At 42.6% G+C, this 24740-nt stretch overlaps 1 protein-coding gene across 5 annotated transcripts in view; it reads left to right on the plus strand.

Moving 5' to 3' along the window:
• ripor3 (RIPOR family member 3) overlaps positions 1 to 24740 on the plus strand; it is a 58023-nt gene that overhangs the window by 27124 nt on the left and 6159 nt on the right. For 2 of the 5 annotated variants that reach the window (XM_020483213.2, XM_031827465.1), the window contains exons 3-18: positions 3082 to 3234; positions 3484 to 3562; positions 4207 to 4230; positions 6376 to 6429; positions 6812 to 6961; positions 7708 to 7771; positions 7876 to 7919; positions 8114 to 8239; positions 9078 to 9223; positions 11855 to 11984; positions 16095 to 16766; positions 17197 to 17345; positions 18747 to 18906; positions 20290 to 20419; positions 22314 to 22475; positions 23435 to 23593. In XM_020483213.2, coding sequence (XP_020338802.2) covers positions 3082 to 3234; positions 3484 to 3562; positions 4207 to 4230; positions 6376 to 6429; positions 6812 to 6961; positions 7708 to 7771; positions 7876 to 7919; positions 8114 to 8239; positions 9078 to 9223; positions 11855 to 11984; positions 16095 to 16766; positions 17197 to 17345; positions 18747 to 18906; positions 20290 to 20419; positions 22314 to 22475; positions 23435 to 23593 — 2402 coding nt within the window. The remainder of the gene's footprint in view (positions 1 to 3081; positions 3235 to 3483; positions 3563 to 4206; positions 4231 to 6375; positions 6430 to 6811; positions 6962 to 7707; positions 7772 to 7875; positions 7920 to 8113; positions 8240 to 9077; positions 9224 to 11854; positions 11985 to 16094; positions 16767 to 17196; positions 17346 to 18746; positions 18907 to 20289; positions 20420 to 22313; positions 22476 to 23434; positions 23594 to 24740) is intronic. The other 3 variants (XM_031827488.1, XM_031827482.1, XM_020483221.2) reach the window with 2 other exon arrangements.

Below are 24740 nucleotides of genomic sequence, written 5' to 3' on the forward strand. Positions count from 1 at the left end.
GGCTGCGGCTGTGGCTGCGGCTGCGGCTGCGGCCGGGGCAAGGGGAGTAGGGCATGGTAAGCAGGTCCGAAGCGGAATCCAAGGAAGCAGTAGAGCGGGGTCCAGGGCTGGGAAGCAGGACTGACGAGACAAGGGACTAGAGACAGGGACCAGAGTCAGGACGGACGGAACTGTAGCGGAGAGAAAAGCAGTGCAAGGCTAGGGAAAACAGGCACCACAGGATAACACTATCTATGCAGGAACAAACGGCTTGAAATGCAGACTGACTGAGCAGAGGCTACGATCTGACAGCGTGGGAGTGGCAGGGCTGAGTATGAGGTCTTGATTATGGAACAGGTTGTAGCTGGTGGGGATCTGCTCTGACTCCAGCACACCTGTCTCCACTCACACAATCAGACACACCCACACAGCGAGAGAGAGGGAGAGAGCACTGGGGGAGTGGCGGCAGGTTAGGGAGACACATGATGAGAAGTAGAGGGCGGGGCAGGGGCAGATGTAACGCAGGTATAGTGCTGCTAGCAGCGGATTGTCAAAGCTGGTGAGATAACAACTTGCCAGCTTTCTATCTATCCGTGTTCATAGAATTTTTGCCTCGACTTAAACAGCTGCTCCATTTGTTTGGTGGAAAGATTGACAAATTCAGATGTGTAGCAGTCTCTATTTGTAGAGTTCAGAAGTCGGAGAAGAGGCATATCTGTTGTGCACATCTAGAATGAGTTGAGATAGCTCCAATAAGCGTTTGGTGCACTCTTTGTTGTCATACGCTGTGTATGAAATCATTTGGCCCCTCAGACGACTCCCACGTGGTAGAGTGAGACAGGAAGTCTACGCACGGCCTCAGTGCATCTATGAGGAGCAATCAAGATCTCAGCGATCACTGCCTCATTGCCTGCATCCGTAATGGGTCTGCGACCAAACGACCACCCCTCATCACTGTCAAACGCTCCCTGAAACACTTCTGCAAGCAGGCCTTTCTAATCGACCTGGCCGGGGTATCCTGGAATGACATTGACCTCATCCCGTCAGTAGATGATGCCTGGCTATTCTTTAAAAGTGCCTTCCTCACCATATTAAATAAGCATGCCCCTAGAACTAGGAATAGATATAGTCCTTGGTTCACTCCAGACCTGTCTGCCCTTGACCAGCACGAAAACATCCTGTGGCGTTCTGCATTAGCATCGAATAGCCCCCGTGATATGCAAAGTTAGGAACCAATATACACAGGCAGTTAGAAAAGCTAAGGCAAGATTTTTCAAACAGAAATTTGCATCCTGTAGTACTAACTCAAAAAAGTTCTGGGACACTGTAAAGTCCATGGAGAATAAGAGCACCTCCTCCCAGCTGCCCACTGCTCTGTGGCTAGGAAACACTGTCACCACCGATAAATCCTCTACAATTGAGAATTTCAATAAGCATTTCTCTACGGCTGGCCATGCTTTACACTTGGCTACCCCTACCCCGGTCAACTGCCCGGCACCCTCCACAGCACCCCGCCAAAGCCCCCACCATTTCTCCTTTACCCAAATCCAGATAGCTGATGTTCTGAAAGAGCTGCAAAATCTGGACCCTTATAAATCAGCAGGGATAGACAATCTGGACCCCCTCTTTCTATAATTATCTGCCGAAATTGTTGCAACCCCTATTACTAGCCTGTTCAACCTCTCTTTCGTATCGTCTGAGATTCCCAAAGTTTGGAAAGCTGCCGCGGTCAGCCCCCTCTTCAAAGGGGGTGACACTCTAGACCCAAACTGCTACAGACCTATATCTATCCTACCCTAAGGTCTTCGAAAGCCAAGTTAACAAACAGATTACTGACCATTTCGAATCCCACCATACCTTCTCCGCTATGCAATCTGGTTTCAGAGCTGGTCATGGGTGCACCTCAGCCACGCTCAAGGTTCTAAACAACATCATAACCGCCATCGATAAGAGACATTACTGTGCAGCCGTGTTCATCGACCTGGCCAAGGCTTTCGACTCTGTCAATCACAACATTCTTATTGGCAGACTCGACAGCCTTGGTTTCTCAAATGATTGCCTCGCCTGGTTTACCAACTACTTCTCAGTGTGTCAAATCGGAGGGCCTGTTGTCTGGACCTCTGACAGTCTCTATGGGTGTGCCACAGGGTTCAATTCTCGGGCCGACTTTTCTGTATACATCAATGATGTTGCTCTTGCTGCTGGTGATTCTCTGATCCACCTCTACGCAGGCGACACCATTCTGTATACTTCTGGCCCCTCCTTGGACACTGTGTTAACTGGAGACTCACATCTCCCTCACTAGCTTTAAGCACCAGCTGTCAGAGCAGCTTACAGATCACTGCACCTGTACATAGCCCATCTGTAAACAGCCCATCTATCTACCTACCTCATCCCCATACTGGTATTTATTTATTTATTTTGCTCCTTTGCACCCCAGTATCCCTACCTGCACATTCATCTTCTGCCGATCTACCATTCCAGTGTTTAATTGCTATTTTGTAATTACTTCGCCACCATGGCCTATTTATTTCCTTAACTTACCTCATTTGCACTCACTGTATACAGACGTTTTGTTTTCTTTTGTTCTACTGTATTATTGACTGTATATTTTGTTTATTCCATGTGTAACTCTGTGTTGTTGTATGTGTCGAATTGCTACGCTTTATCTTGGTCAGGTCGCAGTTGCAAATGAGAACTTGTTCTCAACAAGCCTACCTGGTCAAATAAAGGTAAAAAAATAATCATTACAAATTGTGTCCCAAATGGCACCCTAAATCCAAGCATACCTGATTCAAGGTGTCAACTAATCATCAAGCCCTCAATGAGTTGAATCAGGTGAGTTTGTCCGCGGCTACAACAAAAAGGTGTGCTGTTGGGGGTACTCGAGGACTGGAGTGCCGTATTAGGGGTACACGAGGACTGGAGTGCCCTATTAGGGGTACTCGAGGACTGGAGTGCCCTATATGGTGCAGTACTTTTAACCAGGGTTCATGGGACTCTGGTCGAAAGTAATGCATTATATAGGGAATAGGGTTCCATTTGAGACGCAATCATCACTGTGTGTAAATGCTTGCCTTCTTCATCCTCTCCTCCATATAGGGTCTCCACTTTACAGAACTCTTTTCGATCCAAGGCCCTGTCGGGGAAATCTACCAGGGTGCATCCTTCTCCCAGTCGGATTGGAGCCAGTATCTGGGGACAGCAACCTGAGCAGGTGGACCGGATATTTCAAGCCTTACGGAAAGGCCTCAAGTAAGTAGCAACTCCAATCATATGAATGTCCAATGGAGTAGACAAGTGTGAAGTTGCCCCTAGTCGCCGATCTAAGGTTTTATGTTTTCCCCTTTAATTGGTAGGGGGGGTACGCTTGGGGAAACATAAGATGATCTTCGATCTGTGCATCAGGGCAACTTGCTGTTAATTCAGAAGTCTCATGTACTGTACTGCACCAATCAGCATCACGCACAGTGCTTGGTGGCTGATTTTGAGCTTTGTTGGCAGGGAGTATCTAGATGGCCATCAGACGGAGATGGACTTCCTGTCCTCCCAGCAAAGAGACACCAAGAGGAACTCCAGACTGGTGAGTATATCGTAGTCGAGGTTGTTGGATGGGAAAATGGGAAGTATGGGCTCATTGCATTACACTCCTAGATAAACAAAAAGTTTATTTGTTTGTCACCATAGGTGAACAATTTTTGGTTCCAGGTATAACCCTTTGCTGGTGAAAACGGTTCTACTTATAACCTTTTAGTGGACAAACGATTCCATGTAGAACCTTGTATTAATTGAACGATTCCACTTATAACCAAAAATAGATATTTTCAGAGAGTTCTCCTACGGGGACAATTGAAGAGCCCTTTATGGTTCCAGATATTCCAGATATAACCTTCTTTTCAAAGAGTGTAATGAGTGGAACTGCAGTAAACACATGGAATAGAAAGCCTCATCTAGTACACAGTCCAGTCACAATGAACAATTTAGGCTCTTTATCAACAGTCTTTTCTCAATCTCTCACATCCACTCTTCTCGTCTCCTCAAAACACATTGTAGCAGAATATCTGAGGTTCCTCATCTAGGATCTCTTCCTCCAAAACGGTTTGAGAAAGAGGCGAGGAAAGAGAATGTGAGGAATAAAGTAACATCTTTTAAGACATTGCTTTTGTATCGAGTTCATAAAACATATAGATCTCCCAGAAATAAACGTAGACACTCCTCTGTTTTCAGGCTTTTCTGTATGATTTGGAGAAGGTGAGATACCGTTTTTTTGCCTGCTCTCTTATTATTTTTCGAATGGTCAAAATGAATTGTCATGGGGCCTCCCGAGTGGCGCAGTGGTCTAAGATCCTGGTTAAAGTCCAGGCTCTGTCGCAGCTTGCCGTGACCGGGAGACCCATGGGGCGACGCACAATTGGCCCAGCGTCGTCCAGGTTAGGGGAGGGTTTGGTTGGCAGGGATGTCCTTGTCCCATCGCGATTCCTGTGGCAGGCCGGGTGCATGCACACTGACACGGTTGCCAAGTGTACAGTGTTTCTTCCGACACATTGGTGTGGCTGGCTTCCGGGTTAAGCGGGCATTGTGTCAAGAAGCAGTGCGGATTGGTTGGGTTGTGTTTCGGAGGATGCACGGCTCTCGACCTTCGCTACTCCCGAGTCCGTATGGGAGTTGCAGCGATGAGACAAGACTATAACTACCAATTGGATACCATGAAAAGGGGGTAAAAAAAAAATAAGACAACATTTTTTTAATTACAGTGCCTTGCGAAAGTATTCGGACCCCTTGAACTTTGCGACCTTTGCCACATTTCAGGCTTCAAACATAAAGATATAAAACTGTATTTTTTTGTGAAGAATCAACAACAAGTGGGACACAATCATGAAGTGGAACGACATTTATTGGATATTTCAAACTTTTTTAACAAATCAAAAACTGAAAAAATTGGGCGTGCAAAATTATTCAGCCCCCTTAAGTTAATACTTTGTAGCGCCACCTTTTGCTGCGATTACAGCTGTAAGTCGCTTGGGGTATGTCTCTATCAGTTTTGCACATCGAGAGACTGAAATCTTGCAAAACAGCTCGAGCTCAGTGAGGTTGGATGGAGAGCATTTGTGAATAGCAGTTTTCAGTTCTTTCCACAGATTCTCGATTGGATTCAGGTCTGGACTTTGACTTGGCCATTCTAACACCTGGATATGTTTATTTTTGAACCATTCCATTGTAGATTTTGCTTTATGTTTTGGATCATTGTCTTGTTGGAAGACAAATCTCCGTCCCAGTCTCAGGTCTTTTGCAGACTCCATCAGGTTTTCTTCCAGAATGGTCCTGTATTTGGCTCCATTCATCTTCCCATCAATTTGAACCATCTTCCCTGTCCCTGCTGAAGAAAAGCAGGTCCAAACCATGATGCTACCACCACCATGATTGACAGTGGGGATGGTGTGTTCAGGGTGATGCGCTGTGTTGCTTTTACGCCAAACATAACGTTTTGCATTGTTGCCAAAAAGTTCAATTTTGGTTTCATCTGACCAGAGCACCTTCTTCCATGTTTGGTGTGTCTCCCAGGTGGCTTGTGGCAAACTCTAAACAACAGTTTTTATGGATATCTTTAAGAAATGGCTTTCTTCTTGCCACTCTTCCATAAAGGCCAGATTTGTGCAATATACGACTGATTGTTGTCCTATGGACAGAGTCTCCCACCTCAGCTGTAGATCTCTGCAGTTCATCCAGAGTGATCATGGGCCTCTTGGCTGCATCTCTGATCAGTCTTCTCCTTGTATGAGCTGAAAGTTTAGAGGGACGGCCAGGTCTTGGTAGATTTGCAGTGGTCTGATACTCCTTCCATTTCCATATTATCGCTTGCACAGTGCTCCTGGGGATGTTTAAAGCTTGAGAAATCTTTTTGTATCCAAATCCGGCTTTAAACTTCTTCACAACAGTATCTCGGACCTGCCTGGTGTGTTCCTTGTTTCATGATGCTCTCTGCGCTTTTAACGGACCTCTGAGACTATCACAGTGCAGGTGCATTTATACGGAGACTTGATTACACACAGGTGGATTGTATTTATCATCATTAGTCATTTAGGTCAACATTGGATCATTCAGAGATCCTCACTGAACTTCTGGAGAGAGTTTGCTGCACTGAAAGTAAAGGGGCTGAATAATTTTGCACGTCCAATTTTTCAGTTTTTGGTTTGTTCAAAAAGTTTGAAATATCCAATAAATGTCGTTCCACTTCTTGTTGATTCTTCACAAAGAAATACAGTTTTATATCTTTATGTTTGAAGCCTGAAATGTGGCAAAAGGTCGCAAAGTTCAAGGGGGCCGAATACTTTCGCAAGGCACTGTACATTTAAAAATTGTTGTCATAAAATGTACCACTTGATTTTGCGATGTCAGGAGATCCGAGCATTGGAGAGATACATAAGAAGACTGGAGTTCCAAATCAGCAAGGTAACAACTTCTATAACTTTCCTAATGCATATTGCTGGTGTTTTTATTTAACAGACATGATACTGAAGAGATGACAGGAAAGGTATGACATCTATGAGTCAGAGGGGCAGTGGTTCAGTTTCGAACCCGTTCTTTCTCCGGTATACATGCATGCCAGGCTCAACAGCACAAACCGCTAGATAACACAGGCCACACTTCTATGACCTCTATGTAGGTCTATGTAGTGTCAATTCTGTCTCCACCACTGTCAAACACGGAGGGGTTTTCCCACCAACCAATGTGCATCGATGCATCAGGAAGAATAACACCATGTGGGAGCAACAGCCTCATAAATAACCAGAGGGAGGGCAAAATGGTTGCCTGTTTGTATTTACATTTCCAGGTGGAAGAGCTGTACGAGACTTACTGTATTCAGTGGCGTCTGTGTCAGGGGGCGGTGAACATGAAGAAAGCCTTCGCTCTATCGCCCTCTTCACGGGCTTCCAGAGAGAGCCTGCAGGAACTCAACCGTAACCATCGCCACAGCCTGGAGGTATTGCAGTCACACGCGGTCGGGTGCCACACAACTTTGTTTACCTCAACAATTTCATGGGTTATCTCACACACCGTATACACAGATCCTCTGGTCAAACGTGTCCTTCGGTTGCCATGTTTAGAACATACGGGTGGATATGGGACATGGACAGACAACCAAAAGCTTGTTCATCGTCCTGTTTCATGAGTTAATTCGCATGTTATACGCTTAGCAGCCAACCGCTGAGTCTGGAGTCACAGGTCACTGATGGGTACTTGAAGGACCATTACTCTTCATATTTCATGGGTTCTAATACCCACCATAATTCTATGTACCATTGCCAGAGGGAAGGTATGGGTCACACGTGAGCTAGCGTAACCCCCTTTACCACTGACATAGTATGCAGGTATGGTTCACAGATGGACTTTGAATCTCCCATTTGTCTTCTCTTGTCATGGGTTCTCACACACAGAATTTCACTATAAGATCTATTAGACATATTGAAGTATACTTTGAAGGATTTTTTAAGTAGTTTATAAACAGGTTTGATTAATTCATAGATAGATTATAAACTAATAATAAACAATGTACAAACTACCTAGAAATACTTTATAAAGTTAATCTTTGTGTAAAGTGTTACCAAGACATTATAAGTCTCTGATCATGCAGACAACTCCTATAGGTCCAGTTAGATCAATAAATCAATTGTGAAAATGAAGTACAGTAGCAATCCACTGCTGATCATAACCTACACATATTTTCAGGATATGTGTGTCATGGAGGGGGAGTTGGAGATTCTCTTGGGAGAGCTTCACATCAAAATGAAAGGTAAAACACATGTTCAACCTTCATCATTCTAGTGAAATGGAATACAAAAAATGGCACACCTCAGTGGCAAGCTTGAACTTAGTCTGAAAAATCTATTCCAACAGGATTGATCGGCTTCGCTCGACTATGCCCAGGCGACCAATACGAAGTGAGTGCCTCTATCAAAACATATCCCGGTGAAAAACGCTCTGAGGAACCACAACTGAGGAAAAAGACCCAGGCTGCGGCCGAAATGGCACCATATCCCCATAGCTCTAAGGACCTTGGTCAAAAGTAGTGAGCTTTCTAGGGAATAGGGAATATGGGACACGGTCTCAAAGATGTATGCTTTTTTCCATCCAGGTTGTGATCCGTCTGGGGAGGCAGAGGTGGAAGATCCGGGGAAAAATCCAGACGGATGATAGGCAGTCATGGGATGTGGAGGAGATGATCTTCCTCGCTCACATCCACGAGAACTTTGATATAAAGGTGAGCTTTTTGGGGGGGGGGGCGGCTTCCCAGACACGGATTAAATCTAGTCCTGGACTGAAAACCTTGCTCAAATGAGAATCTGTATTGAAGCTGGCTCTTAATCCGGTACTAGTTTTAATCAGTGCCTAGGAAACTGGGCCCTAAAGATTTAGACTGAGCTGCATCTGAAATGACAGTCTAACTCGTACATAACTTTTGACTGGAGCAACGTGTGGTCACATAGCACACTACTACAGAGGTAATGAGGTGACAGTTGAGATTGAGAAGGAGTTGAAAGCGGTTGATTTCCCCCTGTGGAAACTTCATTTGTGTGTCTGTCAGGTACATCCAGGCACATCAGGATCACACATGACAATACAGTCAGATGCTCTCCGGGTGCAAGCCCACACACCAGTGTGAACGTCACATCCTGTCAGGGACGACCATGTGGGTGGTGATGACAGGCGTATTCCTGTCCTTTGTGTGCGGAAACACAGTGGCAAACAGCGCACAATGTGGATGAAGTTACATTCTCTGTTGATGGGGAAAACAACATCCCCTCTGTGAAAGAGATATGAAGCCCATTTTCTGGCTAAGTGAGGTATCTTTACAAAGGCCAAAGGATTTCCAGTCAAACTAAGTCCAATTGAAGTTGCAGATGTTCAAAGCTTGAAACAGTAGTCTTCAAGTGCATGATAATACACCTTGAAAACCGGAAAAAGTAAATGGCTATGAATGAAAAGGATAGAGAAAGAAGAACGTTGTATTGTTAAGAGTCGACACCTGAAGAATGAGGAGTAAGACAGTCCTGACCTTGCGTGACGTTTCAACTGACCAATCATGTGTCTCTACTCAGGTAACAGAGGTCAAGGGGCTGGGCTCCCTGCTGGTTGGCATGGTAATGTGTAAGAGTGCTGACTTCTTCATGTCTCGACCCCAGCTCATGGTAGTGGACATCACTGAACTAGGCACCGTCAAGCTCCAACTAGAGGTGGTGTGGAAGTAAGTACACCAGTTAGCCATTTGGAAAATGATTTACAAGGTTTATGTTTATATGCAGAGTACGAATTATACCGTGACATGGGGGGGGGGGGGGGGGGGTATAAATGGGGGTGTAAAAGTATAAATGCTTGCAAGTCCTCATTTAAAATGGGAACGATGTAAAAATGTTTGATTGATGTCATGTCTCTATTTTTTTTCAAAGGACTCCAGGTGAATGCACAAAAGCATGTATGGGTTCGACATGTATTATAAGACATGTATTATAACGGTCAACATGTATTACCTTTTAATGTGGCATTAACACAACCAGTCCTGATGTTTTCATCTGAGTGTCAAACAAATCACTTCAAAAAGTAGGCTACCTGCTCACGTGTGTCCACTCAAAAATAATTCCAGCATCCTAACCAGTGCACTGTGCACCGGCCATTTGATGAATGGAAATAGACATCTGTTTTAAAACACCAAAACGTGTCATTACATTCGCAGATTGTCATTAGGCGACCACTTTTGTAGCCTGAATTAATTGATGCATCTTGCTGACAAATTGAAATGTTTTTGTAAAAAGAAACGTTGGGACACCTGAAAAGGGGCTGAAATACAGGAAACAAATACAGTTGTGTCTGTCCTGAGCTCATCGGCATAGGAAACTGTGAGGGCCCAGTTTGCTAGCAAATACTCAAGACAGACAGAGATGCAAGAAAGGCAGAGTAGAGAGAAGAAGGCAATTGAAAGAACCTGAACCAACTGTCATTGGTATACACCATGACAGAGAGGTGGTGGTGTTGGTTTCATTCGAAATAAACTTTCATTTTAACATTTGTATCAGTTTCAGTACACTGTTTATATGGTTATAGGGTGCTGAATTATTCCTGATTATACTGAGTAGTTAGTGGTGACGTGTGCAGGTAGGAATTCAAAATAGTAAAACATAAAAATATCTTCCTTATAAATAAAACTATACGAAGGTCACATGGTCAGGGAAATCTGCTGGTTCTTATTTATAGGTCATACTGTAGGTCATAGGTTTGGAAGTTAAGTGTTTTTTCTCTCTGAGAATTGAATGTAAGCATGTATTAGATCAATAGAAGGACATTTGCAGCTGCTACTCAGACAGTGCTAGACAGATTTAGATCATTTGAGTATTTCTCTCTGCCAGTTTTTCATTCATTCCTAAGAGAGGGAGGACTGAAACTGACTGAAACACAGACCAGACCATTACTGTACCTCTCCTCTAACATGACCCAGCTGTGACAGAACAGCTGATCCTATACAGACTATAGACTACCTCATCCATCCCCTTCCATGGACACACAAACATACACAGAAACACACACACACACACACAACAGATCAGATTACAGTGGGTATATAGACTCCAGGTGGAGGACATTTCATGGTTTCTCTTCACAGTGCTGGTAGTTTAACCAGATCCTAAACCTCGGCCATAAATAAGTGCCTTCTGATTGCTCCGCCATTCTGTCATGATGCTAATCTGACCTGTTTTCTCAGTCAGACCACCAGCCATATAAACTACCTTTTGGTTTACTCTGAGAATGAGTTACACTAAAATAAAAATAAAAATGGAGTACCCGCAAAACACCAGTCTCAACGTCAACAGTGAAGAGGCAATTCCGGGATGCTGGCCTTCTAGGCAGTGTTCCTCTGTCCAGTGTCTGTGTTCTTTTGCCCATCTTAATCTTTTATTTTTATTGGCCAGTCTGAGATATGGCTTTTTCTTTTCAACTCTGCCTAGAAGGCCAACATCCCAGTTGCGCCTCTTCACTGTTGACGTTGAGACTGGTGTTTTGCGGGTGAGGCGTCTGTTTCTCAAACTAGACACTCTAATATACTTGTCCACTTGCTCAGTTGTGCACGGCGGCCTCCCACTCCTCTTTCGTTTCTGTTTAGTCAGTTTGCGCTGTTCTGTGAAGGGAGTAGTACACAGCCTTGTACGAGATCTTCAGTTTCTTGGCAATTCCTCGCATGGAATAGCCTTCAATTCTCAGAACAAGAATATACTGACGAGTTTCGGAAGAAAGTCCTTTGTTTCTGGCCAATTTGAGCCTGTAATTGAACCCACAAATGCTGATGCTCCAGACACAACTAGTCTAAAGAAGGCAAGTTTTATTGCTTCTTTAATCAGAACAACAGTTTTCAGCGGTGCTAGCATAATTGCAAAAGGGTTTTCTAATGATCAATTAGCCTTTTAAAATGATAAACGTGGATTAGCTAACACAACGTGCCATTGGAACACAGGAGTGATGGTTGCTGATAATGGGCCTCTGTACGCCTATGTAGATATTCCATTAAAAAATCTGCCATTTCCAGCTACAATAGTTATTTACAACATTAACAATGTCTACACTGTATTTCTGATCAATTTGATGTTATTTTAATGGACAAAAAAATGTTTTTTCTTTCAAAAACAAGGACATTTCTAAGTGACCCCAAACATTTGAACAGTTGTGTACATTCTTTCTCTTTCTATTTCTCCCTCCCTCCCTCTCTCTTTCTCTCTCTCTCTCTCTCTCTCTTTCTCTCTCTCTCTCTCTCTCTCTCTCTCTCTCTCTCTCTCTCTCTCTCTCTCTCTCTCTCTCTCTCTCTCTCTCTCTCCCCTTCCTCCCTCCCAAGTCCGTTTGACAGTGGGGAGATGAGGTCAATCACCACTGCATCCAGCAGGCAGTCCATCCACAGCAGGAAGGGCTCAGTGTACAGCTGGATCCCTCCCAACACACCCAGCTTCACAGAGAAATACTTCATTGTGAGTGACCCAGACATAGCCTCGTCCCATACTGTATGTGCTATAGCCAACTCTTCTATCCTTCATTGTAATGCTATTGTATGCTTTTACAATGAATGATAGAAGAGTTGATCACTTTGGAAATAATAACTGTATTTAATGCTTTCGTGTGTTATCCACTGGGATTGGGACTGTACAGGTGTTGGATCTTAATTTGACCCCTTTCGCCACAAGAGGAAAATAATACTCCAGCAGGAGGATTTGAATCGCTGAACAAATATTTAGAATCGCCACCAGGGGGCAGCCGGAAGAGGTGTTTGTATACAATGCAGGACCGTACCTACATTGTACCTTCTGTAGGCCATGTGCAGGCTACAGCATGTCTTGTGTGATTTCTAATGTGGATTTCATCAATTGCTTTAGTATACTGTATGTTGAAGGCAAGCAATAGGCAGAATAAACTATTGTTTTTCTCAGTGCCTATGTGGTCCAGTGGTTACAGTCACTGACCCTGGCACACATATTCCAGATTTTTTTTTTAGGCATTCACTCTGCGTGGTTACCGGGTTAATTGTGTGTGGTTACAGGGTTATAGAAGCAACTCAAAGGTTATCAGTTTAGGTGTTAATTCCAAATTATTTAAAGTTAGGGCTATGGTTTGGGGAATGCTTAAAGAAAATAATCCAAAAAACGTTTTGCCTATGTATCCATAGTATTGTTAACGCTTGCTAGAATGGTCTAAGCTACGTGCTCCATCTCTGAGCCTCCTGAATTGCTGGGCGACATAGTGATCAGCCTGAGCAGACGTGAAGCCCACAAGTTCATTTAGTTTATTTACATTTTTCCTAGAAGTAAAATGAATAGTCTGATCACTGACACAACGTGTATCGGCTCAACGAAATCATCGTCGGATAGGTTCAAATGCATAAACATCTTGACAGCTTTACGAAAGTAAACATTAAAGCCACACAATATAGGCTTTCAATCCACACCAAAGGTCAGAACTATATTGACAAATTATTCATGACCTAATTATAAAACATGGGCGAGCATCCCTACTGCAGAAAAGTGTATTGTTCTACATTAGGCCTACATCTGTCAATCAACAGATGGCCCAAATCAGCTCATCAACTCGGCCAGGGAAACACAGTAGCCCATTATTGGTTTTCACACCTTTCATTATGTGACACTGGATAGGGTAATGAGTAGCCTCCAGAATATAGCCTTTTGGAATATAATTAAATAACAAGGGGGCTGTTGCAACCAACGATGGCACTAGATTATCGCCAGCTGATGTCTTGTTAAACCATCAATATGCGCTAAATTCACACACACAGCTGATCACAATTGCAACCATTATTGGTCACCTCATTACCACTCCCTGAAAGATGATGTCGGTGTTACCCTTAGTCCTGCTTTGCAACCAAAGTCTTTCAAGATATGTTTGACTTCTGGTTGGTACTGTAATCTGAATAATTTTGTCATTTTATAACGGACTATGGGTGATATATCTATTTGACAAGCATTCTCTAAAATAGAAATAAAGCATTTCATCGTTTACCATGGCAAATGTACTGTGGCAATTTAGCCAACACTTTGTATGAATGGAAACTGTTGGTGTAGTCTGCTGTTATTATTTTATTTGTTTCCTACTTATGTTATCCAAAAGTGTCTAGCACGGTCATTTCTTATCGAGATAAGGGGTAAAATATCCCTGGACTGTTCATATTTTAAACGTGTGTAACTAAATCAAGTCAATGGAGTTATTTGTGCCGAAAGGGCATGGGCCGGAATCAAACCAACACCGACACAGTAGGCCTATACAGTATTGCACTCTGGAGGCAGCAGCCATAACAATTTAACTCAATTTTGACCGTATCATACACTTGACACTTGTATGTCGTAGCCTAGTGAAGACCAATATCTAACTTGTTTTTATTAAGCTTTAGAAAATGACGGTTGTTTATGTGTATGGCTGCATTTCAGTTTTTTTTTAATTACATTTGAATGTTGCAGTAATAGGACCTAGGCCGAGCGTTTGAGCGAGAGAGAGAGAAAATAATTTTGATAGCAAGCCCTGATCCCATGACTCGACTGCCCCCGCATGGAGAGAAAGGGAACAGGTAATTTTCAGAAAGGCCAAATGCAATATTTGATCAAATAATAAATAAATAAAAATGTTGATACCTAGGGAGGTGGTAATGTAGCTATTTGATTTAGAATTTTAGGACCTCTGTAGGTATAACAATATGTACAAAAATGATTTGATAAAATATTGAATTTGTCCTTTACTGCTATAGCCCATAGAAACACATTGAATGACACATTCATAAATAGCCAAACAAACAGTCATAAAATAGGAATATGGTTTTGAAGAGTCTGTTCTATTTCTATGAGATATAAGAAAGCTCAGGTATTATATAAAAACATTTGCGACACATTTAACCCCTTTTTTTGTTGACGCAAAACTACTTCCATACTTCCATTCAGTTTTTAAACCAGTACTGGGTTACTTTCAGACAAGTCCTGTGATACTTGGGAAAAACGGAGAACACCATCGTGTTTTTGAGAGTCTCCCCTTTTCCTAAGCCTATAGGCTATTAAAACATTTATAAATTAACATTTATTTAATGAAAAGCAGTCAACATACACATTGTTTCACATTCTTTAGTCACAGACTCATAAACACAATCACACAATGAGTACAGCTTGGTTCACAGCATCCCCAGGAAACTCGAAGTATTGTAGCCTCATGCGGAAGTTGACACATCGGCTGTACCGACTCCAGACGAGTCCCCATCGTGTTAGTGAGAGTCTTGTTTTTCCATGGAGTGGTCAAATTAGTTTGTAGGCCAAACCTTTCAGATGTTTTCGTAGGAAGACCGATTTTGGGGGGGGATGTCTCCTAAATCTGACAAACAGCGCTGTAGTTCTGCCACTTCCTACCGCAGGTGCGGAAGGTGGACATAGGCAGATGTGGTGCATTGAGACGCAGCCCATACAAAAAAAAACAGCTCTCTCTATCTTAAACAGACAGATTTTGATGGGGATTTTTTTATGTTACTTAGATTGCGTCAATATACTATTTTTTACACTATTATTATTAGGAAATAATTCCTTACAGGCAACTTCAGTTAGTGCAAATGGAGGAGACTGAAAGGAGAACATATACTCTTTCAAAATATATTTTAGTGAATCGTGGATGACTCCGTCATTTGTAACACGTTTATATGTAAATTCGGGTGCGTCAATCGACTAGTAAGGATTAAGATCTGACATCTGTATAAATTAACTATATGAATTTTTGACCCAAAAAAGAATTTTGGCTATAGGACAAGAGTATGGGACTATTCTAACCTACCTCTATTAGGCAGTCTCACACACACTACTCTGTATGGTATGCCTGCACACCCCATGGTCCCTATCTGTTAAGTCTTACCAAAGAAAACCCTGTATTTTGTATATTTTAATTCAATTATGGATTCTGCTCAACAAGCTGTAAAGGCTATTGTATTAGAGGAAATGTATTGTAATGCTTTTGTAGGTTGGTGTTTTATTCTGTATTTGTTGGGCTTTGATGTTTTTCCAAGCATGTCTCCCATGTACCTGTGCAATCCAGGAATCTGGAATGTGTCTCCAGTCCATATGCCAGGCTTGGACATATGGATGCACTGCTTTTCACATCAAAATACTTATGTTTTTCCTGCTGTCTCTCTCCTTATCCTAGCTCTCTCTTTATATTGTTGAAAAAGGGTGCTACCTTGCACCATGAGGGTTATTTGTCTTATCCTTATGTAACAGTTAGCTTCCGTCCATCTGAGCACACTGACAAATGTCACCCAGGAAGCATCGCAACCTGTCATTTCACAAAAGCCGCAGCTCTAGCAAAGCAAGGAAAACAACTGCTTCTAGGTTTCAGAGTGGGTGACGTCATCGACTGAAAGTTACTAGCGTGCACCACTAACAACCTAGCCATTTCACATTGGCGACACATATAGGGGGCTGCTTTCTGGTGCTCTTTTCCATAGAGATCCTAATAATTCTATGGGTTTTTCCAAGAACTACCCTTCAAATAGATCTCTAAAGAACCATTTTGAAACATGGCTAAAATATCTGTGGTCTTCTATCTAGTCCATGGTACGACAGCTCCAGCACGACCCAGAGGGCTCCTTCTCCCTGGTGTCACGGGAGTCTCGAGGGGTGTCTCTACTCAGCTTCCTTGCTGACACCTCCCAGGCCCTCAACCGCACCCCCACGTACAGCCAAGGGGGCAGCCAGACCCAAATCAGCCTGACGGAGGACCTTGTCTCAGAGAGCAGCCCACCAGAAGAGAGGACGTCGAGGGGACTTCCAGGGACTTCTGAGACAGGGGACGAGTGGCCCCCAACCGATCCGGACACGGGCCTCTCCTCTCCTTCAACACCCGGGGAGACGAAGCGGGGGTCCCTGCTAGCCCAGCAGCAGCGGTACAGCACTCCGGACATCCTCAGGCAGAATGGAGGGGGTCCCAGTTCTAGCCCAAGTCCTGGTAGAGAGACAGACACTGAGACTGTTCCAATAAGGAGCAGCAAAGGGGGGCCAGGTGTGGAGGTGGAGGTGAGGCTGGGGTACGAGGACATTGAGGAGCAGGAGAAGGAGGCTCTAGCCAGGCCGGTGGTGACCAGTAACCAGCACAAGGCTCAGGCTCTGAGGATCAGTGTTCTGTTGGGGGAGCTGGAGTCGGCTCTACAGGGCCAGGAGTGCAAAGAGAGAGAGCTGAGGACACTAGACAACCAGATCCTGCACCTCAACACCATCTTAAAAGTGAGTGCTTAGAGAAAGCATTGACACATGCTGTAACCTTTTGAACCCCTTTACCCTTTAGCCCTTGGAACCCGTTTCCCCCGACTTTCACTCCCCTAACAAATATTGTTTATGATATTCTAATCCCAGTGAAAAAGCACTTACAACAGAATGTATGGTCAGAATGTATGGACAGAATGTTGAAGCAATTTACTGTAACACACTATCCCCTCCTAAAACAAAGTGCTGAGTGAATTAAAGTTGGAACTAATCTGAGTTCACAGCAACTGATGGAGTTGTTTAATACAGTACATGAAGGTGTGTGTGTTTGTGTCTGTGCTCATGCAATCATGCTTGCGTGCATGTGTGTGTGCTCATTCGTGCCTGTGTGTGTGTGTGTGTGCGCACGCGTGTGTGTGTGTGTCTGCACATGTGCGTGTTACCCTCTCAGAATGACCTTTCCTTGCTGAAGAGCTCCTCTGCCAAAACACTTGCTGTGGAAGAGAAGGAGGTGCTGGAGAGTTTTGACTTCCTCTCCACAGACTTCAATGCTGATGAAGACGTCTCCTGTATGGGCAGCGTGCGCCTCAATGACACAGGGTGGGTTGTGAAAGAGTCTTCATGAACATACTCCCATTCAGCCATAGATGAGACTGTAGACAGTGGTGTAGTGGAGGGTATATGCAGGTATACACCATATACCCACTTATTTTTCAATGGGCATTGCATATGTTCACTTCTTAATCCCCATGATGCGTATCAAAGTCGTGTTGTGGAGGTATACACCGTATCAATTAATAAGGCTGATGGAACAGATCAGAATATTTAGCTTTTTCTTCACATTTTAGGGGCAGCAATGTGCATACAGTTGTTGGCCTATACGTGCAAATGTTCCAAAATGCAATGTGCGGGAAAAACACTGTTCTAAAATGTGCAACGCACAGGCAAACGGTTTCATGGACAGAGACTGAAGTATCCACTTAAAATTTAGAAAGGGGTATACCGAGTCAGTTGTACAACTGAATGCCTTCAACTGAAATGTGTCTTCCGCATTTAACCTAATCCCTCTGAATCAGAGAGGTGTGGTGGGCTGCCTTAATTGACATCCATGTCTTCGGCGCCCGGGGAACAGCGGGTTAATTGCCTTGCTTACCTTGTCAGCTCAGGATTGGATCCAGATACCGTTGTTGTTTATTTGCATAAACCCAGTGGCCATTTGTTTCGCAAACTCCATCTCATGTGCTACAGAAACACTGCTAACCAAACAACCGTGCTAGGTGCACTTGAATGAAAGGGTAACTACACAATAAAATAAAATAAATCTTAGATTGTTCCCAGACCTCAAAAGTGGTCTCCTGGTTTGGTTTAAGCATTGTTATGCTTTTTGTTGTTGTTTAAAAAAATAAAAAATAAAGTGTGAGTATAAGAACAAAATCCTGAAAAAAAGGGAAAATTCTGAAATCTGTGAATTCTGCCTCAGTTGACAGCCTCATTTCTCCTTTTACAGTACATATTGGGTTGGTCTGACAGTGAACGACCAACATGGGATTTATATTTGTAGGTTATTCACACAGGGTGCCTTTCCTTCGCTGGGAGGGACATTTGGTAAATTTTTGGCAAATTAGAATATACCCACTTCTCTAGGCACCACCACAGCACTGACTGTAGATGAGACTAGCAGAGTAGCTACATGGAGAAATCTCCAACTCGCCCCCTTGTGGATGTGTAGCGCTATTGAATATATGATAGACCTAAGCAAATATCGGAAATATATCATGACATAGAGTAGCATAAATCCATAATTCCCATTTCAATCATACACATTTGTGAAATGTGATTTTAATACTATCACATTATAATAATGTGGATTAATGTGTAGTCTGTGGACCACCCAACCTGAGATAATTAAGTACAGCAGGCCCACACTGACCTACTGTAGACCCTACTGTATTCCACTATGTCTCTTTCATCCAATATTTTCATGTCTCTTTCATCCAATAGAATCAGCTCATTCCAGGAAAGCACGCTGAGGAGCCTGGGGCTTTTCTATCAGGAAAGCCAATCACGAGACAAGCTAGATGTTGCCACGCTGACCACCGGGAACTATAGTCTGGACCATGCTCTGGAAACACACCTGGGCATCTGCACTCTACTTCTGGAGGTATGGGGCCTGTCCAATACTGTCAAACACAAGACGGCCATTTTGGTTGTTAGTCTGTGTTTAGTAGTCTGTATTTGTCCTTTCTCCTCTAGTGACTCCCCATCCCGCATGAGGGAGCGTAATCATCGACTGACACTAATTAGCATAAAGGACATAAATATTCCTAGAAAATATTCCTATTCATGAAAATCACAACTGAAATATATTGAGACACAGCTTAACCTTTTGTTTATCACCCTGTCATCTCAGATTTTCAAAATATGCTTTACAGCCAAAGCTAGACAAGCATTTGTGTAAGTTTATCGATAGCCTAGCATAGCATTTTGTCCAGCTAGCAGCAGGTAACTTGGTCTCGGAAATCAGAAAAGCAATCAAATTAAATCGTTTACCTTTGATGAGCTTCGGATGTTTTCACTCACAAGACTCCTAGTTAGATAGCCAATGTTCCTTTTTTCCAAAAAATATAATTTTTGTAGGCGAAATAGCTCCGTTTGTTCTTCAAGTTTGGCTAAGAAATCGCCCGGGAAATTGCAGTCACGAAAATGCCAAAAAATATTCCAATTAACTCCATAATATCGACAGAAACATGGCAAACGTTGTTTATAATCAATCCTCAAGGTGTTTTTCAAATATCTATTAGATAATATATCCACCGGGACAATTGGTTTTTCAGTAGGACCGATTGGAATAATGGCTACCTCTGTATTTTACGCGAGAATCACTCTGAGAGCATCAGGTGAACACTTGCGCAATGTAGCCGCTTACGGGTATTCTTCAACATAAATGCGTAAAACTACATCACAATGCTGTAGACACCTTGGGGATTACGGAGAAAAAGTAATCTGGTTGATAGCCCATTCACTGCTCAATAGGGACGCATTGGAACGCAGCGCTTTCAAAACATGAGGCACTTCCTGATTGGATTTTTCTCAGGCTTTCGCCTGCAATATCAGTTCTGTTATATTCACAGACAATATTTTTACAGTTTTGGAAACTTTAGAGTGTTTTCTATCCTAAGCTGTCAATTATATGCATATTCTAGCATCTTTTCCTGACAAAATATCCCGTTTACTACGGGAACGTTATTTTTCCAAAAATGAAAATACTGCCCCCTAGTCACAAAAGGTTTTAAGTGTGAGATCATGTACTTTTCACCGCAAATGTACAAGCATTGTTTTGGTGTAAGCATGGTCCAGCAGTCATTTCCTTTTAAATCCAATGGGTAAGTGAACAAGTGCACTCTTCAGGGGAAAATACAGAGAATTGGGACACAGGGATTAGTTTTAATTAAAATAACAAAGTAAATCGTAATAGAAGTAGTTATAACTGTGTAACTATGCAGCCTAAAATTGAAAGTGTGTAACCAGTGGCCCTGATTTACAGGCAATGAGGAGTTCAGAGTCAGCGGTAGTTCACAGGGACATTTTGGAAGAGATGTCACTCCAAGCAGAGGTACTTGAAAAAGTGAGCAGGTTGATGCTGGAGACGGCAGACATGCTCTCTGTCAGTAACAGTAAGTAGCCATATTTTCTCTCTCAAATGCTTTGATTTAGAGACTGGTTCAACTATTTAAAAAAATGGGGGAAAATAACAAAAATATCTTTGTATGTGTTAGAGTTTGGGTTCGTAGCCAACAGAGCTGCTTCTGGACCATACATATGGCGAGGGTTCGAAAGCCTTAGCAGTACCTTCAGCACAGGGGTGGTGGTTAGAGTGTTGGGCCAGTAACCAAAAGGTTACTGGACCGAATCCCTGAGCTGACAAGGTAAAAATCTGTAATTCTGCCCCTGAACAAGGCAGTTAAAACCTGTCTAGGACTGGGGTTCTGCTAACTTTACGGAAAAAGCAAACCATGCAATAATCTGAGTACAGCGTTCAGACAACAAAGCAGCCAAAAAGATATCTGCCATATTGTGTTGTCAACAATAGTCAGAAATAGCATTATAAATATTCACTTACCTTTGATGATCTTCATCAGAATGCACTCCCAGGAATCCCAGTTCCACAATAAATGTTTGATTTGTTCGATAAATTTCATAATTTATGTCCAAATAGCTTCTTTTGTTAGGGCGTTTGATAAACAAATGCAAACGCGCATTCAGGTCCAGCCGAACGTTGGACGAAAAGTTCAAAAAGTTATATTACAGGTCGTAGAAACTGGTCAAACTAAGTATATAATCAATCTTTAGGATGTTTTTATCATAAATGTTCAATAATGTTCCAACCGGAGAATTCCATTGTCTGTAGAAAAGCAATGGAACGAGAGCTACCTCTCATGTGAATGACTGAGATTGAGGCTGCTGCCAGACCTCTGACTCAATCAGCTCTCATTCGGCCACCTTCGCAGTAGAAGCCTGAAACAATGTTCTAAAGACGGTTGACATCTAGTGGAAGGCTTAGGAAGTGCAAAAGAACCCATATCCCACTGTGTATTCGATAGGGTCTGAGTTCAAAAACTACAAACCTCAGATTTCCCACTTCTGGTTTAGATTTGTTTTGGTTTAGATTTGTTTTGCCTGCCATATGAGTTCTGTTATACTCACAGACATAATTCAAACAGTTTTAGAAACTTCAGATGTTTTCTATCCAATGCTAATAATAATATGCATATATTAGCATCTGGGACTGAGTAGGAGGCAGTTTACTCTAGGCACGCTTTTCATCCAAAAGTGAAAATGCTGCCTCCTATCCCAAAGAAGGATCCCTATCCCCACTGTTCCCCAGGAGGCCGTCATTGTAAATAAGAATTTGTCTATCCCTTTCTTTCTTAAAACACAACTTTTTAGCGTTGCTTTTCTTTTGTTTTTTATCCTCTTATGTTTGTTGTGTAGTAAATATTTCAGTTTTTATTTTCATTGTTTTTATTATTGTTTTCCTGGCTCTGAAATGTGCTGTATAAATAAAGCTTGATTTGATTTGATTTGTGTCTCTGTCTCCTGTCCCGCTGTAATTGTTTTAAATCAAATGTATGACAGGGAAGAGAAGCTCCATTTCCCTTTAAAAAAGAAGCTTTGCATATGACTAATTAACTTACTTTCCTAGATACTGGATATAAATTGTCATAGTTGCATAGACAGAATTACACACCTCTGTCAATAGTGATCAGTGTGAGGCCTCTGATCTGATTTAACATATCAAGAAATGTACAGGTGTTCGCTCTTAATTTGATGACTCTGTTGTCGCAGACAGGAAATGCAAACTTGTAGTGAATGCAAGGTTTAAAAAGGCTTCTAAAGTTTGATTTGCCCACCCCAAAAAATAGACCAACCCCTAAAAAAAGGTCAATTGAATCATTATCCATATAATAATTCACATTTTTTGTTGCTGCAGGATTATTTTCTTGCTGTGAGAAACTGGTCAAATTAACATAGTACATCTGTATAACTCTTCCTCTGATCTTCCCCTAGTTCTCCCAAAGGCCCAGAGACAGAGGGAGTTGCTGGTGTTTTGGGAGGAGTGTACAAGCACCGAGTCGCCCCTCTGCTGCCCCACTGACACGTTTGTCCAGACCCTAAGGAAACGCTACATCCACAAGGTCAAAGCCAAGCAGCCCGGCCAGCCAGACGCAGGTCAGCACCGTAGCACAACAGCTAACTCAATGGAAACAATAAAAGGGCATGGCTTCAGTATAGTTGCTAGCCTGGTTGCTAGTCTTTTATTGCTTTGGCCACCTAATTGTTGTCTTGGCAGGCCAAGGCGTATATAGTGTCACTGAATGCAGAAGCAGGTAATCAGGCCAAAAGTGATATGTTCCAGTATTAGTCACAATATCAAATCTGTTGACTTACGCAAAATGTCCCAAATGGCAGCTGTCATCCTTTACCTCCAACTGCTCCTTTCGGTTTCGTTAAAACAACTATGCCTAAGGTAGATAGAGGGGTCGTTCCATGAAAAGAGTGCCAACAGAGCCTGTCAAATTAATGTGTTGTGTTAGAGGTTTCATGGTGCTTGTATCTAAACCAAAGTAGATTATGTTTTAATTGTTCTATATATCAGTTGGGTTCTCTATAAGCTTCAATATGAGGTCATAACCCCAGCATGAATGTGCATCCTTGTAGCTGTGTAGACTAATATAGTCAAAATTGGGTAAGCTGAGCCAATGGTTGAGCCAATTGAAGCAAGGCATTATCACTGGGATATGAGGTAACAACAGGGCCTGGCCTATGTTAAACGTGTAAAAAGAAAACGTACAAAGTGTTTGTTACAGTAGGTGTTAAGCCTGTGTTAAAAGATGCTTAACATTATTAAAAGACAAACAAGCGATTGTGATTGTGTTGAATTGTGTTTTGGAAATAAAGATAGACATGGTTTTTACTAAAGTAGTGGTAATATTTCAATCAGTACAGACATTTGTAGGCAGCTTAACCACTTTTTTATGGACAAGCTATGTTTTCAAAACTGTAATGTTTACATGAATTCAGATTTTTTAAATTAAATTCCACATAATTCTCTCCAAATTGGTGGAATGACCCAGAGGCTAGCTGGTATTTGACTGTAGTGGGTCACTGATACATTGTGTCGTCTGCAGTGTTTGCGCAGCTGTTGCAGCAGATCCAAGCTAGCTGTCGGATGGTGCCTATGGCCCGCTACAGTCCACAGAGGGTCACAGTTTTCCAGCTCTCCACCTACCTGAGCCGCTGGAGCTTCACAGACCTGGGAGAACACATCTCCCGCCTCTCCAGAGAAGGTATCCTGTCACAGGACTCTTTCACACTATCATGCTGACCTGACCTGAACCAAACTGTGCTGGCTTGGTTTACATGGCAAGAGGATCATTTTACATGCCATCCAGGCAAAGCTCCGGGGCTGTACAAAAAAGTAGCAAAGATAAAAAGAAAAAGGAGGGACATAGACAACCGATGACAATCTTCAACATTGAAGTGTTTCTGTATCACCTCATTCAGTTCCATGCATTTGAGAAAAGTTAGCTACAGTATGTTAATCTTAGGACCATAATGGAAGAGCTACAGGAAGCAGAGGCAAAGACAATGTAGTAGACCACAGCATAAATACAGTTGAAGTCGGAAGTTTACATACATCTTAGCCAAATACATTTAAACTCAGTTTCACAATTCCTGACATTTAATCCCAGTAAAAATTCCCTGTCTTAGGTAGGTTAGGATCACCACTTTATTTTAAGAATATGAAATGTCAGAATAATAGTAGAGAGAATTATTTATTTCAACTTTTATTTCTTTCATCACATTCCCAGTGGGTCAGAAGTTTACATACACTCAATTAGTATTTGGTAGCATTGCCTTTAAATGGTTTAACTTGGGTCAAACGTGTCGGGTAGCCTTCCACAAGCGTCCCACAATAAGTTGGGTGAATTTTGGCCCATTCCTCCTGACAGTAACTGATGTAACTGAGTCAGGTTTGTAGGCCTCCTTGCTCGCACACGCTTTTTCAATTCTGCCCACAAATTAAGGTCAGGGCTTTGTGATGGCCACTCCAATACCTTGACTTTGTTGTCCTTAAGCCATTTTGCCGCAACTTTGGAAGTATGCTTGGGGTCATTGTCCATTTGGAAGACCCATTTGCGACCAAGCTTTAACTTCCTGACTAATGTCTTGAGATGTTGCTTCAGTATATCCACATGATTTTCCTCCCTCATGATGCCATCTATTTTGTGAAGTGCACCAGTCCCTCCTGCAGGAAAGCACCCCCACAACATGATGCTGCCACCCCCATGCTTCACGGTTGGGATGGTGTTCTTCGGCTTGCAAGCTACTCCCTTTTTCCTCCAAATATAATTATAGTCATTATGGCCAAGCAGTTCTATTTTTGTTTCACCAGACCAGAGGACATTTCTCCATCTTTGTCCCCATGTGCAG

Source organism: Oncorhynchus kisutch, linkage group LG1 (assembly GCF_002021735.2).
Source record: "Oncorhynchus kisutch isolate 150728-3 linkage group LG1, Okis_V2, whole genome shotgun sequence".
NCBI classification, from domain to species: Eukaryota; Metazoa; Chordata; class Actinopteri; order Salmoniformes; family Salmonidae; genus Oncorhynchus; species Oncorhynchus kisutch.